Source organism: Triticum urartu, chromosome 5 (assembly GCF_003073215.2).
Source record: "Triticum urartu cultivar G1812 chromosome 5, Tu2.1, whole genome shotgun sequence".
Classification (NCBI taxonomy): Eukaryota; Viridiplantae; Streptophyta; class Magnoliopsida; order Poales; family Poaceae; genus Triticum; species Triticum urartu.
In genome coordinates, this window is record NC_053026.1 from 46,747,698 (window position 1) to 46,765,436 (window position 17,739).

Below are 17,739 nucleotides of genomic sequence, written 5' to 3' on the forward strand. Positions count from 1 at the left end.
TAACATTATTCCAAGATTAATATTTCAGGAAAAGCTCAATGGATGGCATGGCATGGATGAGGAAAGTGGATCCCTCAAAATTATAAGGACAAAAGATTGGCTCAAGCTTCAAGATCAAGACTCTACATTTTATATTTTAGTGATCCAAGATCACATTGAGTCTATAGGAAAAGCCAATACTATTAAGGAGGGATGAGGTGTTGCTTAATGAGCCTCTTGCTTCATGTGCTTAGTGATATGCTCCAAAACCCTCAACCATCTTCCCACATCCACTTTTGACCTAAACCAAAAGTCAAACTCGGCCCCACCGATTCTTTCTATCCGGCGCCACGGGAGTTTCATTTATCATAGCCACTGCCACAAACCCTAGCAATTCGGTTTCACCAATAGGGATCTCAGTCTCACCGAGATGGGATTGCAATTTCTCGGTTTCCCTTCGTAACATTTCGGTCCATCCGAAGTGAGCGATCGGTCCCACCGAGATTGCAATGTAAACTCTCTGTTTCCTTTTCGTAACATTTCGGTCTCAGCGAAAAGAGCGAATCGGTCCCACCGAGTTTACCTGACCAACTCTCTGGTTAGCTTATTACCAAAATCGGTCCCACCGAGCTTGTGTAATCGGTCACACCGAGATTACGTTATGCCCAAACCCTAACCATATCGGTCCTACCGAGTTGCATCTCAGTCCCACCGAAAATCCTAACGGTCACTAGGTTTGCTGAATCGGTCCGACCGAGTTTAACGATTCGGTCCCACCGAGTTTGGCAGATTGTGTGTAACGGTTAGATTTTGTGTGGAGGCTATATATACCCCTCCACCCACTCTTCATTCGGTAAGAGAGCCATCAGAACAGATCTTCAATTCCAATACACATTTTCTGAGAGAGAACCACCTACACTTGTGTTGAGCTCAAGATATTCCATTCCTACCATATGAATCTTGATCTCTAGCCTTCCCCAAGTTGCTTTCCACTCAAATCTTCTTTCCACCAAATCCAAATCCTGTGAGAGAGAGTTGAGTGTTGGGGAGACTATCATTTGAAGCACAAGACCAAGGAGTTCATCATCAACACACCATTTGTTACTTCTTGGAGAGTGGTGTCTCCTAGATTGGCTAGGTGTCACTTGGGAGCCTCCGACAAGATTGTGGAGTTGAACCAAGGAGTTTGTAAGGGCAAGGAGATCGCCTACTTCGTGAAGATCTACCGCTAGTGAGGCAAGTCCTTCATGGGCGACGGCCGTGATGGAATAGACAAGGTTGCTTCTTCGTGGACCCTTCGTGGGTGGAGCCCTCCGTGGACTCGCGCAACCGTTACCCTCCGTGGGTTGAAGTCTCCATCAACGTGGATGTACGATAGCACCACCTATCGGAACCACGCCAAAAACATCCGTGTCTCCAATTGTGTTTGAATTCTCCAAACCCTTCCCTTTACATTCTTGCAAATTGCATGCTTTACTTTCCGCTGCTCATATACTCTTTTGCATGCTTGCTTGAATCGAGTGGAGATTGCTTGACTTGTGCTAAGATAGCTAAAATCTGCCAAGAACTAAAATTGGGAAAAGGATAGATTTTTATTTGGTCAAGTAGTCTAATCACCCCCCTCTAGACATACTTCCGATCCTACACACCTATGTTTGAGTCAATTGGTATGGCACCGCGAAGAATTATCCTTGGGCCCATGACCAAAACTCGTCTTTGAAGCACAAGTACCATCAAAAATGGCTAATGTGAAAGAGTTGATCAATTTATGCATAATGGGGGAGGGAGAGTTCATTGAGAGAACACCACTCCCCCTATATCCATGCCTACACCTAAACAAGATAACAAGTTGAGTATGGTAGGGTGTGCAAGAGTTCAAGCAACATTGCTCGAATCAATGATATTTAGCTCATGCCTTAAGTCGCGAAATCTTGCTTCATCCAAAGGCTTTGTGAAGATATCTGTAAGGTTATCATGAGTGTTGACATAGTTGAGCTCGATCTCCCCTCGCCTAATGTGATCCCGGATGAAGTGATACCGAATCTCAATATGCTTCGTCTTGAAGTGTTGCACCTGGTTGAGAGAAATCTTGATGGCACTTTCATTGTCACACCAAAGAGGCACTTTGTCACAAATGACACTGTAAGCCTTTAAAGTTTGCCTCATCCATAAGAGTTGTGCACAACAACTACCGGCCGCCACATACTCCGCTTCGATGGACGAGAGAGACACACAACTTTGCTTCTTGGAAGACCAACTCACCAAAGAGCAACCAAGGAATTGGCACCCTCTGGAAGTGGACTTCCTATCCACTTTGTCTCCCGCCCAATCGGAGTCCGAATATCCTACAAACTTGAAGTTTTCTCCTCTTGGGTACCATAAGCCAAAGTTTGGGGTATGAGCCAAATATCGAAAGATTCGCTTGACCGCCACATAGTGGCTTTCCTTAGGTGTGGCTTGAAACCGTGCACAAATTCCCACACTCAACATGATATCTGGTCTAGATGCACAAAGGTAAAGCAAGGAGCCAATCATGGAGCGATATACCTTTTGATCCACCACTTTACCATTAGGATCAATGTCAAGTTGGCACTTGGTGGGCATTGGAGTGGAAGCCGGCTTGACATCAATTAGCTTGAATCTCTTGAGCATGTCTTGAGTGTATTTGGCTTGGTTGATGAAGGTTCCTTCTCTTCTTTGCTTCACTTCGAATCCGAGGAAGAACTTCAACTCTCCCATGGAAGACATCTTGAACTTTGAGGTCATGAGATTGGCAAATTCCTCATTGAAAGCTTTGTTAGGGGAACCAAAGATAATATCATCAACATATAGTTTGCACACAAACAACTACCCTTTGACCTTCTTAGTAAAAAGAGTGGGGTCGATTAGCCCAACTTCAAATCCACGATCTTGTAGCAACTCGGTAAGGTGGTCATACCACGCACATGGGGCTTGTTTAAGGCCATAGAGTGCCTCATCAAGTTGATACACATGATCGGGAAAGTAGGGATCCTCTAACCCGGGGGGTTGTTTGACGTAAACCAACTCATTAATGGGACCATTAAGAAAAGCACTCTTCACATCCATTTGTTGCAACTTAAAGTTATGATGAGAAGCATATGCAATTAACATGCGAATGGACTCAAGGCGAGCAATGGGAGCAAAGGTTTCACCGTAGTCGATACCCTCGACTTGGGAGTAGCCTTGTGCCACCAAACGAGCCTTGTTGTGAATGATAGTTCCATGAGCATCTTGCTTGTTCTTGAATATCCACTTGGTTCCAATGACATTATGGTTCCCGGTTGGCCTTGGCACCAATCTCCACACCTTGTTGTGCTCGAAGTTGTTGAGTTCTTCATGCATCGCATTGAGCCAATCTGGATCCTCGAGAGCTTCATAAACCTTTTGTGGTTCCACACAAGAGACAAACGCATGATGTTCACAATAGTTTTCTAATTGTCTACGAGTGCTTACCCCCTTGGTTAAGCTTCCAAGCACATTCTCCATGATGTGCCCTTTGGTGGTGAGCTTGGAAGCGATCTTGGCGGCACGATGCTCCAATTCCTCCTCGGAAGTGAGATGAGGAGAGGAAACTTGATCATCTAGAGCACCGTCTTGAGCTTGTTCTTGATCTTGAGCTTGCTCTTGATCTTGAGCTTGCTCGGAGGTGAGAACTTGACCTTGGGCATCATGTGGTGGTTCACCACCATCTTGAGAGTGATCTTGCCCTTGATCTTGTTCACTAGGTAGAGGGCCTTCACTATGTTCTTCGGAAGCGTGTGGGCCTTGGGTTGGTGATGGCTCCACTTGAGTGGAGCATTGTCCTTCTCCTTCGGCCACAAGGGGTTCCTCAATGGGTAGGATAAAACCAACACCCATTCTTCTTATGGCTTGAGGAGGAATTTCATCACCTACATCACAAGTGCCACTTTGCTCCACTTGGGAGCCATTATTCTCATAAAACTCCACGTTACACGTCTCCTCAATGAGTCCCGTGGATTTATTGAGGACACGGTAAGCATGAGAGTTTGTAGCATAACCAACAAATATGCCCTCATAACCTCTATGAGGGAGTCCTGGATTAGGGGGTATCCGGACAGCCGAACTATAACCTTTGGCCAGACTGTTGGACTATGAAGATACAAGATTGAAGACTTCATCTCGTGTCCGGATGGGACTCTCCTTGGCGTGGAAGGCAAGCTTGGCGATATGGATATGCAGATCTCCTTCCTTGTAACCGACTCTGTGTAACCCTAGCCCCCTCCGGGGTCTATATAAACCGAAGGGTTTAGTCCGTAGGAACAACAACAATCATACCATAGGCTAGCTTCTAGGGTTTAGCCTCTCTGATCTCATGGTAGATCAACTCTTGTAATACCCATATCATCAATATTAATCAAGAAGGAGTAGGGTTTTACCTCCATCAAGAGGGCCCGAACCTGGGTAAAAACATCGTGTCCCTTGTCTCATGTTACCATCCGCCTAGACACATAGTTCGGGACCCCCTACCCGAGATCCGCCGGTTTTGACACCGACATTGGTGCTTTCATTGAGAGTTCCTCTGTGTCGTCACCATTAGGCTTGATGGCTCCTTCGATCATCGTTAGCAATCCAGCCCAGGGTGAGACTTTTCTCCCCGGACAGATTTTTGTATTCGGCGGCTTTGCACTGCGGGCCAATTCGCTTGGCCATCTAGAGCAGATTGAAAGTTACGCCCCTGGCCATCAGGTCAGGTTTGGAAGCTTAAACTACACGTCCGACATCTGCGGAGACTTGATCTTCGACGGATTCGAGCCCCTGCCGAGTGCGCCGCACTGTCACGATGGGCATGATTTAGCTCTGCTGCCGGAGAGTGTTCAAGAGATCGCACCTGCAACCGCTCCGACCTTCAATTCAGAGTCAATTGCTCCATCTGTGGGCGGGTGGTTAGACCCCGCCATGGAGGCCGCAGCCTCAACGGCGATCGAGCCGAATACCAGCCTTACCCTTCGCGAGGCCTGTGACTCCAAATTGTCGGACTCTCCTCCGGACCCCGAACCACCCGCGCCCTTGCCAATCAAATCCGATTGGGCGCCGATCATGGAGTTCACCGCCGCGGATATCTTTCAGCACTCGCCCTTCGGCGACATACTGAACTCACTGAGGTCTCTCTCCTTGTCAGGAGAGTCCTAGCCAGATTATGACCGGCAGGATTGGGATGCGGATGATGAAGAAATTCGATGCCCACCCACCACCCACTTCGTAGCCACTGTCGATGATTTGACCGACATGCTCGACTTCAACTCTGAAGACATCGACGGTATGGACGACGATGCAAGAGACGAACAGGAACCACCGCCCACAGGGCACTGGACAGCCACCTCATCATATGATATATATGGTGGATACACCCAAAGAAGGCAATGGCGACGGGACAGCAGGGGATGACCCCTCCAAGAAGCAACCCAAGCGTCGGCGTCAGCGGCGCCACTCTAAGTCCCGCCAAAGCAAAAATGGTGATACCGACACAGGAGATAATAACACTCCGAACAGTGCCGAAGACAATTCCCTCCAGCAGGATTCAGCGCGGGAGGATGGAGAAGCCAGCCCTCTTGAGAGAGCGGGGGACAGAGAGGTAGAGGATGATAATTACATGCCTCCCTCCGAAGACAAGGCAAGCCTCGACGACGACGAATTTGTCGTGCCTGAGGATCCCGCCGAACAAGAGCGCTTCAAGCGCCGGCTTATGGCCATAGCAAATAGCCTTAAGAAAAAGCAACAGCAGCTCAGAGCTGATCAAAACCTGCTAGCTGAGATGGACTGAAGTCCTTGCGGCCGAGGAATATGAACTCGAATGCCCCTCCAAGAGCTACCCAAAGCGCAGGCTGCTACCCCGATTAGAGGAGGAAGCATTAAAACCTACATCCCCAGCGTATGACGCGGCTGATCGGCCACCACGCGGCCGCGATAGAGAGATATTTCAGCCAAGGTTAAAAATTGCGGATATCGGGTTCGTATAGGATTGCCCTCGACATATCGGATATCGGATATCGGGTGATATATCGGACGATATGTAGTTATATCGGAAATTAAAATTGGTCTATAATTTTCTATCTGAAGTGTTATACTTTCCATGCATTTTTAACATAATATGGAGTAAACTATGGAGATAAAATTGAACACACATCATGCATGCCGAATTCACATGTACGAAAAATTGGTTCTCAAGCATGTAATAACCAAAACAGTAAGAAAAAAAGCATAGGATGAAAAAAAATAACACATAAAGTCATAAACTCCATATCCAGTTCAAGTGCATCACGATTCACGAGTAAATAGTTCAAACATATTTCAATTAAGTGCGTGTGGGCATAATAGTAAATATTGATCTAGTCGCTTCATTGTAGATTTTAGTCATCATCAAGGAAATTGTCCTCATTTTCTCCATCATCACTTGAAGAATCATCCATTAACTGCATGGCTGTATCATCTTCGTCACAGTCAGAAGACTCTTCTTCAGCCTCCATGGTGCGGGCTCTCTTCGACTTGCTCGACGAACCTTTGCTCAGTGCTCTCTTCTTCTCATTTACGCCAGCCTGAGCCGGTTCATCTTGTTCACCATCATAATCAGATGCATTTTCTCCTTCTCCATCTTGTTCTTCAACAATATTTTCTTGCTGCTGCCCTTCAACACTCGCCTCCCCTTCAATCCACTCATTCGGTGGTTCATCATCAACAAACTTTACAGCTAATGGGTCTCTCTTCCTTTGAGCATACATCCACTGAAGCCTCTTGTTAAACATGACATAGACAAGAGAATTCAATCTCTTCTGTGTTAATCTCGTCCTTTTCTTGGTATGGACCTAAAATGAAGCAGCCATTAAGATCCAAGAAGCACAATACGCTACATGAAAAGGTAGTGCATAAAGTAAGTGATGTGCGTACCCTCTCAAATGCACTCCAGTTCCTTTCACACGCAGATGAGCTACACGTCAAATTTAGAATCTTGATAGCCATGTTTCTTAATTCCTTTGCACCCGTGCCATGTGCCGCCCACCAATTTGCTGCAAATATAACCGAATTTAAGTTAGAAATTTGACAAGATAAATATTGTTGAAACCAAAAAGAGAGAGAGAGAGCTTTTACCTGGGGTGATAGTTGTACTTTTCCTTTGTCGAATAGCCATTGCAGAGCCAAAAGAAACAGTGCCATTAGTGTACATATTTAGCTGGGCAACAATCATGTCTTGTAATTTGTCATTATCATGGTACACACGACCTACACACTGTACAACTGCTGCGACGAAAACCTCTTCCTCCAACTCTGCCTTGTTCTCATAATAAAAGAATGGATTCAAGTAATATCCAGCTTTATGCAATGGAGTCTTGAGTTTGTCGTTCCACCTTTCGTCTATAATATCCCAAATGAAACCATATTTCTTTGCATTTCCATCAAAACGGACAGCAATTTCCTTTTTTGCATTTTCAAGATCACCATAAAGGTAACCCATAGCAGGAACATCTCCATCCATCCTTCTAAGTACAAATGCTAGTGGCTCAAAATAGTTTATAAGTCGCAAAATTGATGACCAAAAATCGTTGCCCATGACCAACTTAGCAATAACTTTTCCTGCTTTTTGCTTAGCAAACCTAGAGTCGCTCCACTTTGTTGATCCGAACATTTCTTTCAGTTCTTTTCTTTTGTCATACAGACTTTTCAAATTAAGGTAGCAAGTGGCAAACCGAGTCATTCTAGCTCGAACTAAATCACGATCACCAGTAAAAGAACGCATCATAGACAACACTCTAGTGTGGGCATAAATGTAACATGTAATAGACTTTGCTTTCTTAATTGTATTCTGGATAGCAGGCTTCTTACCAATGTCCTCAAGCATTAGATCAATGGTATGTGCTGCACAAGGAGTCCAAAATATCTGAGGATATTTCTGTTTTAGTAACTTTGCTGCAGCCATGTTATTTGAAGCATTATCGGTCACTACTTGTAAAACCTTCTCCGGACCAATTTCATCTATGCATGAGTGTACCAAAGAGTAGATGTAATTAGCATCATGAACATCTGCAGAAGCATCTATATCTCGGAGAAACCACACACCTCTAGCAGAATGAGATACCAAGTTCATTAGGCTTCTTCCCCGTCGATCTGTCCAAGCATTTGTCAAAAGAGAGCATCCAGTCAATGACCATGCCTCCTTATGTGCATTTGCATATTCATCTAGTGATCTGACTCTGTTCTCCAACAAAGGAGTGCCAAGCTGATAAGGAGATGGCTTCTTCAATCGTGGGCCATATTGTCCAATAGCTTCTATCATTAAATCGAATGAATCAAGGCGAACGGCATTTAATGGAATTCCAGCTTCGTAAAACCAATCTGCAATGTATTCATGAGCTCTCTGTTTCTCCTTCAACTTGTATGTTTCATTTAGTGTGGTTTGAGTGCAAGTCCGAGAATTCTTTCCTTTTCCACGAGCTTCTTCTGGTTTCTCACGATAACAGTCAAGTGGTCCTTTATTCAAAGACCTCTTTCGCACTAAACTGGTTGATTGATCTTGCTCATCGTCGTCCTCCTCAGCAATATGAACCTGACTTCTAGGTTTGTTCAACTCTTCTTCTTTATCTAGTTTCTTTTGTTCTGCTACCTCAAGGATAGTCTTCATCTTATCCCTAACATCTTGAGGAACTTGTGTGCATGGGGTAACCTGGCCTCTCAATCCAGCTAAATGTTGCTTCATCCTGGTGATTCCTCCACTGAAGATACTTTTACAGAAATTACATCCAACATTGTTCGGGTGCTTCTCACTTGGCGAAAATGCATACTCCCAAGCTGAATCCTTTTTTGGCTTATTTTTGGCTGACACTCCTTCCTGTGTTGCTGATGAAGTCGCACTTGCTGACATGATGATCTAAGAAATTACAAAAAATATTCCTGATTAATAAGCCATAAATCTGAACAAAGAACTAGTGTACTAGTACTAGACGCAAAAAAACAGAGCCACTTAATAAGCCATAAGCAAAAGAAATAGTGTACTAGTGCTAGACGCAAGAAGCATTCAAGAAATGAGGCAATACGGACTTGAGGACAGAATGCACACTCATACTCTATGCTTAAACCTGAATGCGCATTTGCACTGTTTGCTTAAACTTGAATGCGCATATATTTGTACTCTCTCTCTCTCTCAAAACTGAACAAGTGCTCTGTTTTTCCTCTGCTTCGTGTGTGCGTGGTAGAAACTGAACTAGCTTGCGCGTGTCTGTGTCCGCCGGCGGCGAGCGAGACGAGGGCCAGCACCCAGCATCCATCACTACTTGCTTGAAGCTCGTGGATTTGCAGCTTGCCAGAGAAGGTTGTACCGTTGCAGATGATGGACGCCAAAGGAACTAATGGCAAGGATGGAGCAGGGTTCCAGCCGGAGAGCAAAGCAGAACGTCGTGTAGTTACCCATCCGCCGTCGCAGCCGGCGGCCGCCAGGGGAAAACGTTCAGGATCGCAGCCGCCGCCGCCGTCGCCACCGCTGTGTACTAGTACGCCAAGAAAAAGACCTAGGTCTATTAGTACTAGGCAGGCTTGTGCACGTTTGTGGGCTGGGCTCATCCAGTTTATGTAAATTGGGCCACTTTTACATATCGTCCATATCGGTCAGACATGTATCGGCCTGAAATTGCGGGCTGACCAGCGATATTGCGGCCGGTAAGTTGAGAAACGCAATTCTGGAAACGATAACATAGCTTCGTATCGGTGGGCAGTCAAAACCGATATTGCGCCCGATATTGCGGCCGATATTGCGGCCGATACGACCGATATTTAAAAGCTTGATTTCAGCCAAATGCTCAAGCCGCACCCCGTCGCCATTCAAAGAAAAATGTCAAGGCACAGGGAAATACGCTAGACCTGTGAGACGTATTGGAGGATAAAGCAAAGCAAGCAAGATCGATCTACAGATCGCGAGGGCGCCCCACTACGAGAGACGATAACCGTCACGTCGGATACAGTAAAAGTAAATCCGGCCGGGCCGAACACAGCAGACAAGACTCATTCAAGCTGTGTCGTGACATAGCCCAGTATAGAGGCGCCGCACACCCCCTATGCTTCACAGATGAAGTAATGGATCATCAAATCCCAGAGGGTTTTTAACCCGTAAATACTGAATCATACGATGGTACAACAGATCCTGCGGTATGGATTGAGGACTACGTCCTGCATATCCACATGGCCCGTGGTGACGATCTACACGCCATCAAATACCTCCCACTCAAGCTTAAAGGACCAGCTCGGCATTGGCTCAACAGCCTGCCAGCAGAATCCATTAGCTGTTGGGAATATCTGGAAGCCGCATTCCTCGACAACTTCCAGGGCACTTATGTGCAACCACCAGATGCCGATGACTTGAGCCACATAATTCAACAGCTAGAGGAATCGGCCAGGCAATTCTGGACATGGTTCCTAACCAAGAAAAATCAAATCGTCGACTGTCCGGATGCAGAGGCCCTAGCAGCTTTCAAGCATATCATCCGCGACGAGTGGCTTGCCCGGCACCTTGCCCAGGAAAAGCCAAAAACTATGGCAGCCCTCACGACGCTCATGACCCGCTTTTGTGCGGGAGAGGGCAGCTGGCTGGCTCGCAGCAATAACATATCAAAGAACCCTGGTACTTCGGATACCAAGGACAGCAATGGTAGGTCACGTCGCAACAAACACAAGCGCCACATCAACAGCAACAATACAGAGGATACGGCAGTCAATGCCGGATTCAGAGGCTCCAAGCCCGGTCAGCGGAAAAAGCCATTTAAACAAAGTACTCCGGGCCCGTCCAGTTTGGACCGTATACTCGATCGCTCGTGTCAGATACATGGCACCCCCGACAAGCCAGCCAACCACACCAACAGGGATTGTTGGGTGTTCAAGCAGGCGGGCAAGTTAAATGCCGAAAACAAAGACAAGGGGCTACATAGCGACGACGAGGAGGAGCCCCGACCACCGAACAACGGAGGACAGAAGGGGTTTCCCCCACAAGTGCGGACGGTGAACATGATATATGCAACCCACATCCCCAAGAGGGAGCGGAAGCGTGCGTTAAGGGACGTATACGCATTGGAGCCAGTTGCCCCAAAGTTCAACCCATGGTCCTCCTGTCCGATCACTTTCGATCGCAGGGACTATCCCACTAGTATCCGCCACGGCGGATTCGCCGCATTGGTCCTAGACCCAATCATTGACGGATTTCACCTCACTTGAGTCCTTATGGACGGCGGCAGCAGCCTGAACCTTCTTTATCAGGACACAGTGCGAAAAATGGGTATAGATCCCTCAAGGATTAAACCCACAAAAATGACCATTAAAGTCGTCATACCATGTGTAGAGGCCCATTGCACAGGCTCAGTCACACTGGAAGTGGTCTTCGGATCCCCGGATAATTTCCGAAGCGAGGAGTTAATCTTCGATATAGTCCCGTTCCGCAGTGGCTATCATGCACTGCTTGGGCGAACCGCATTTGCAAAATTCAATGCGGTGCCGCATGATACGTCTCCAACGTATCTATAATTTTTTATTGCTCCATGCTATATTATCTACTGTTTTGGGCAATATTGGGCTTTATTATCCACTTTTATATTACTTTTGGGACTAACCTATTAACCGGAGGCCCAGCCCAGATTTGTTGTTTTATGCCTATTTCAGTGTCTCAAAGAAAAGGAATATCAGATGGACTCGAAACGGAACGAAATCAATTGGAGAAGTTATTTTCAGAAGGAAAGCAACCCAGGAAACTTGGAGTGCATGTCAGAAGATACGGGAGCTGCCCACGAGGGTGGGGGGCGCGCCCACCCCCCTAGGGCGTGCCCCCTGCCTCATGGGGCCCCCGTGGCTCCCCCGACGTACTTCCGGCTCCTATATATTCCCATATACCCTAAAACTTCCATAGGAGAACATAGATCAGGAGTTCCGCCGCCGCAAGCCTCTGTAGCCACCAAAAGTCAATCGGGACCCTGTACCGGCACCCTGCCAGAGGGGGGGAATCCTCACCGGTGGCCTTCTTCATCATCCCGGCACTCTCCATGACGAGGAGGGAGTAGTTCACCCTCGGGGCTGAGGGTATGTACCAGTAGCTATGTGTTTGATCTCTCTCTCTCTCTCGTGTTCTTGATTTGGCACGATCTTGATGTATCGCGAGCTTTGCTATTATAGTTGGATCCTATGTTTATTCTCCCCCTCTTCTCTCTTGTAATGAATTGAGTTTCCCCTTTGAAGTAATCTTATCGGATTGAGTCTTTAAAGATTTGAGAACACTTGATGTATGTCTTGCCGTGCGTATTTGTGGTGACAATGGGATATCACGTGCCAGTTGATGTATGTTTTGGTGATCAACTTGCTGGTTCCACCCATGAACTAATGCATAGGGGTTGGCACACGTTTTCGTCGTGATTCTCCGGTAGAAACTTTGGGCACTCTTTGAGGTTCTATGTGTTAGTTGAATAGATGAATTGAGATTGTGTGATGCATATCGTATAATCATGCCCACGGATACTTGAGGTGACAATGGAGTATCTAGGTGACATTAGGGTTTTGGTTGATTTGTATCTTAAGGTGTTATTCTAGTACGAACTCTAGGGCTGTTTGTGACACTTATAGGAATAGTCCAATAGATTGATTGGAAAGAATAACTTTGAGGTGGTTTCGTACCCTACCATAATCTCTTTGTTTGTTCTCCGCTATTAGTGACTTTGGATTGACTCTTTGTTGCATGTGGAGGGATAGTTATATGACCCAACTATGTTATTATTGTTGAGAGAACTTGCACTAGTGAAAGTATGAACCCTAGGCCTTGTTTCCTAGCATTGCAATACCGTTTACGCTCACTTTTACCGTTCGTTACCTTGCTGTTTTTATATTTTTAGATTACAAAAACCTATATCTACCATCCATATTGCACTTGTATCACCATCTCTTCGCCAAACTAGTGCACCTATACAATTTACCATTGTATTGGGTGTGTTGGGGACACAAGAGACTCTTTGTTATTTGGTTGCAGGGTTGTTTGAGAGAGACCATATTCATCCTACGCCTCCCACGGATTGATAAACCTTAGGTCATCCACTTGAGGGAAATTTGCTACTGTCCTATAAACCTCTACACTTGGAGGCCCAACAACGTCTACAAGAAGAAGGTTGTGTAGTAGACATCAAGCTTTTTTCTGGCACCGTTGCCGGGGAGCAATAGCGTGGGGTGAATATTCTCGTGTGTGCTTGTTTCCTTTATCACTAAGTAATTTTTATTTGCTGTTCTTAGTTGTTCTTTATCTTTAGTTATGGATATGGAACACGAAATACCAAAAAATTTAGGTGTACTTGCTGCTCATGGAGATGGGGAACCTCCTAAAACCCTCGATGCTGGTTATGTGGAAGATATTATGTACTACTTTAATAATCCTGAGAAAACCCCATTCAATTATGTAATGGGAGTAACGTTGGATCAACGTGAATACTTAAGGGATTATGGCTTAACACAAAAAGGGAAACTATTATGGGATCAAATTCATATATTGAAGTGGTATGCTTGGCAACTATGCGTGAGTTATGATTATACTTGTTGCTCTAGGATGAATGCTCCACACCTTCCCTTTTCATGCAAATTTAATGATAATAAAACCTTAGCTTCTTATGTTAATGGTATATATGATTACTATGATGTGGAACAAATAGAAGAATTTGTTGCTTTTATGGGTGCTTATGAAATTGAATCTATGTGTAAAGAGTTTGAAGATTTTGATGATGCTGTTTATAGATCTGAAAATTTAGCTATCCTCAAATATTGCTATGATAATTATGAATACAATGCCGAAATTAATGCACTTATTGAGAAAGTCTCCGCTGTCCAAGAAGAGACTAATATTTTGCAGGAATCTATGGAAGAAGAAATTTGATGAAACTGTGAGCTCATTGGATGAAAAAGATGAGGAGGAGAGCGAAGAACAAAAGGAGGAAGAGCGGATTGATCACTTGTGCCCACCTTCTAATGAGAGTAACCCTCCAACTCATACATTGTTTAATTTCCCTTCGTGCTTACCGAAGGATGATTGCTATGATGATTGTTATGATCCCATTGATTCTCTTGAAATATCCCTTTTTGATGATGCTTGCTATGCTTGTGGCCAAGATGCCAATATTAATTATGCTTATGGAGATGAACTTGCTATAGTTCCTTATGTTAAACATGAAATTGTTGCTATTGCACCCACGCATGATAGTCCTATTATCTTCTTGAATTCTCCCGACTACACTATATCGGAGAAGTTTGCACTTATTAAGGATTATATTGATGGGTTGCCTTTTACCATTGCACATGATGATTTTGATGAATATAATATGCATGTGCTTTCTACTCCTACTTGCAATTATTATGAGAGAGGAACTATATCTCCACCTCTCTATGTTTCCAATATGATAAAATTGCAAGAAACTGTTTATACTATGCATTGGCCTTTACTATGTGTGCATGAATTGTTCTTTTATGACATGCCGATGCATAGGAAGAGAGTTAGACTTCATTGTTTCATGATATATGTTGCTTTGTGCTCACTACTAAATTCCAAATCATTGTTAATTAAAATTGGCTTTGATATACCTTGGGATCCGGGTGGATTCACTACTTGAGCACTATATGCCTAGCTTAATGGCCTTAAAGAAAGCGCTGCCAGGGAGACAACCCGGAAGTTTTAGAGAGTCATTTATTTCTGTTGAGTGCTTTCATATAGTTTAAAAACAACAAAAATAAAGAGGGGAACCCAAAACTTTTTCAAAAAGAAAAGCGAAAGTGAGAGAGACAAGCATTGTTGAAGTGGGAGCTAGCCTTGAACTTTGTTCATGCTCACGCAAACTTTGTGAATCTTGATAACAGAAACTTTTCAATAAAAATAATTATCCCCTTGTACAATTCCATTGTATTATAAAAATAATGTACCAAGGTTTGCCTTTAGGATGTTTACAATGCTTGTTGGTTTGTGCGGTGCAGGACAGAAACTTTGGCTGTAGTGCGCGATTTTTCATTTTTTACTGGAACGTCAAATGGTTCTGATTCTTTTTGCATTGTCTTTATGTACAAATTGTTTATTTTTCCTAATGCTGGCAGAATTTTTCAAGTATCATAAGTATGGTTAATGTTCATATTGTTACAGACTGTTCTGTTTGTGACAGATTCTGTTTTTGATGCATAGTTTGCTTGTTTTGATGAAACTATCAATTTATATCAGCGGATTAAGCCATGAAAAAGTTATATTAGAGTAGACACAATGCAAAAACAAAATATGAATTGGTTTGCAACAGTACTTAGAGTAGTGATTTGCTTTATTATACTAACTGATCTTACCGAGTTTTCTGTTGAAGTTTTGTGTGGATGAAGTGTTCGATGATCGAGAAGGTCTCGATGTGAGAAGAAGGAAGAGAGGCAAGAGCTCAAGCTTGGGGATGCCCGAGGCACCCCAAGTAAATATTCAAGGAGACTCAAGAGTCTAAGCTTGGGGATGCTGGGAAGGTATCCCCTCTTTCTTCAACAAGTATCGGTATGTTTTCGGATTCGTTTCGTTCATGCGATATGTGCAATCTTGGAGCGTCTTTTGCATTTCGTTTCATTTTTCTTTTATGCACCATGCTGGTATGAGATAGTCCTTGGTTGATTTATAGAACGCTCTTTGCACTGCACTTATATCTTTTGAGTATGGCTTTATAGAATGCTTCATGTGCTTCACTTACATCATTTGAAGTTTGGATTGCCTGTTTCTCTTTACTTAGACAATCGCCATTTGTAGAATGCTTTTTTGCTTCACTTATATTTGTTAGAGCGTGGGCATATCTTTTGTAGAAAGAATTAAACTCTCTTGCTTCACTTATATCTATTTAGAGAGATGACAGGAACTGGTCATTCACATGGTTAGTCATAAAATCCTACATAAAACTTGTAGATCACTGAATATGATATGTTTGATTCCTTGCAATAGTTTTGCAATATAAAGATGGTGATATTAGAGTCATGCTAGTGGGTAGTTGTGGATTGTAGAAATACTTGTGTTGAACTTTGTGATTCCCGTAGCATGCACGTATGGTGAACCGTTATGTGATGAAGTCAGAGCATGATTTATTTATTGATTGCCTTCCTTATGAGTGGCGGTCGGGGACGAGCGATGGTCTTTTCCTACCAATCTATCCCCCTAGGAGCATGCACGTAGTACTTTGTTTCAATGACTAATAGATTTTTGCAATAAGTATGTGAGTTCTTTATGACTAATGTTGAGTCCATGGATTATACGCACTCTTACCCTTCCATCATTGCTAGCCTCTTCGGTACCGTGCATTGCCCTTTCTCACCTCGAGAGTTGGTGCAAATTTCGCCGGTGCATCCAAACCCCGTGATATGATACGCTCTATCACACATAAGCCTCATTATATCTTCCTCAAAACAGCCACCATACCTACCTATCATGGCATTTCCATAGCCATTGCGAGATATACTGCCATGCAACTTCCATCATCATCATATACATGACTTGAGCATTCATTGTCATATTGCTTTGCATGGTCGTAAGATAGCTAGGATGATGTTTTCATGGCTTGTCCATTTTTTGATGTCATTGCTACGCTAGATCATTGCACATCCCGGTACACCGCCGGAGGCATTCATATAGAGTCATATCTTTGTTCTAGATATCGAGTTGTAATATTGAGTTGTAAGTAAATAAAAGTGTGATGACCATCATTATTAGAGTATTGCCCCGGTGAGGAAAGGATGATGGAGACTATGATTCCCCCACAAGTCGGGATGATACTCCGGACTTTACAAAAAAATAAAAGAGGCCAAAGAAGCCCGAATAAAAAAAGGAGGGCAAAGATGCCCAACAAAAAAAAGAAAGAAAAAATAATATAAAAAATGAGAGAAAAGGAGAGAAGGGGCAATGTTACTATCCTTTTACCACACTTGTGCTTCAAAGTAGCACCATGTTCTTCATAGAGAGAGTATCCTATGCTTTCACTTTCATATACTAGTGGGAATTTTTCATTATAGAACTTGGCTTGTATATTCAAATGATGGGCTTCCTCAAATTGCCCTAGGTCTTTGTGAGCAAGCGAGTTGGATGCACACCCACTTAGTTTCTTTTGTTGAGCTTTCATATACTTATAGCTCTAGTGCATCCGTTGCATGGCAATCCCTACTCACTCACATTAATATCTATTGATGGGCATCTCCATAGCCCGTTGATACGCCTAGTTGATGTGAGACTATCTTCTCCCTTTTTGTCTTCTCCACAACCACCATTCTATTCCACATATAGTGTTATGTCCATGGCTCACGCTCATGTATTGCGTGAAGATTGAAAAAGTTTGAAAATTCTAAAGTATGAAACAATTGCTTGGCTTGTCATCGAGGTTGTGCATGATTTAAATACTTTGTGTGGTGAAGATAGAGCATAGCCAGACTATATAATTTTGTAGGGATAACTTTCTTTGGCCATGTTATTTTGAGAAGACATGATTGCTTTATTAGTATGCTTGAAGTATTATTATTTTTATGTCAATATGAACTTTTGTCTTGAATCTTATAGATCTGAATATTCATACCACAATTAAGAAGAATTACATTGAAATTATGCCAAGTAGCACTCCGCATCAAAAATTCTTTTTTTATCATTTACCTACTCGAGGACGAGCATGAATTAATCTTGGGGATGCTTGATACGTCTCCAACGTATCTATAATTTTTGATTGCTCCATGCTATATTAT

General features: G+C 43.8%; 1 protein-coding gene across 1 annotated transcript in view; it reads right to left on the reverse strand.

Annotated features, from left to right (window-relative positions):
- Nucleotides 1-6,368: 6,368 nt before the first annotated feature.
- The window catches only part of LOC125506740, a 33,831-nt gene continuing 22,460 nt past the window's right edge, over nucleotides 6,369-17,739 (reverse strand). Inside the window, exons 2-5 of the mRNA XM_048671470.1 lie at nucleotides 9,208-9,487; nucleotides 7,105-8,878; nucleotides 6,904-7,022; nucleotides 6,369-6,821 (exon numbers count right to left, since the gene is read on the reverse strand). Of these exons, the coding sequence (XP_048527427.1) occupies nucleotides 6,369-6,821; nucleotides 6,904-7,022; nucleotides 7,105-8,878; nucleotides 9,208-9,487 (2,626 nt within the window). The remainder of the gene's footprint in view (nucleotides 6,822-6,903; nucleotides 7,023-7,104; nucleotides 8,879-9,207; nucleotides 9,488-17,739) is intronic.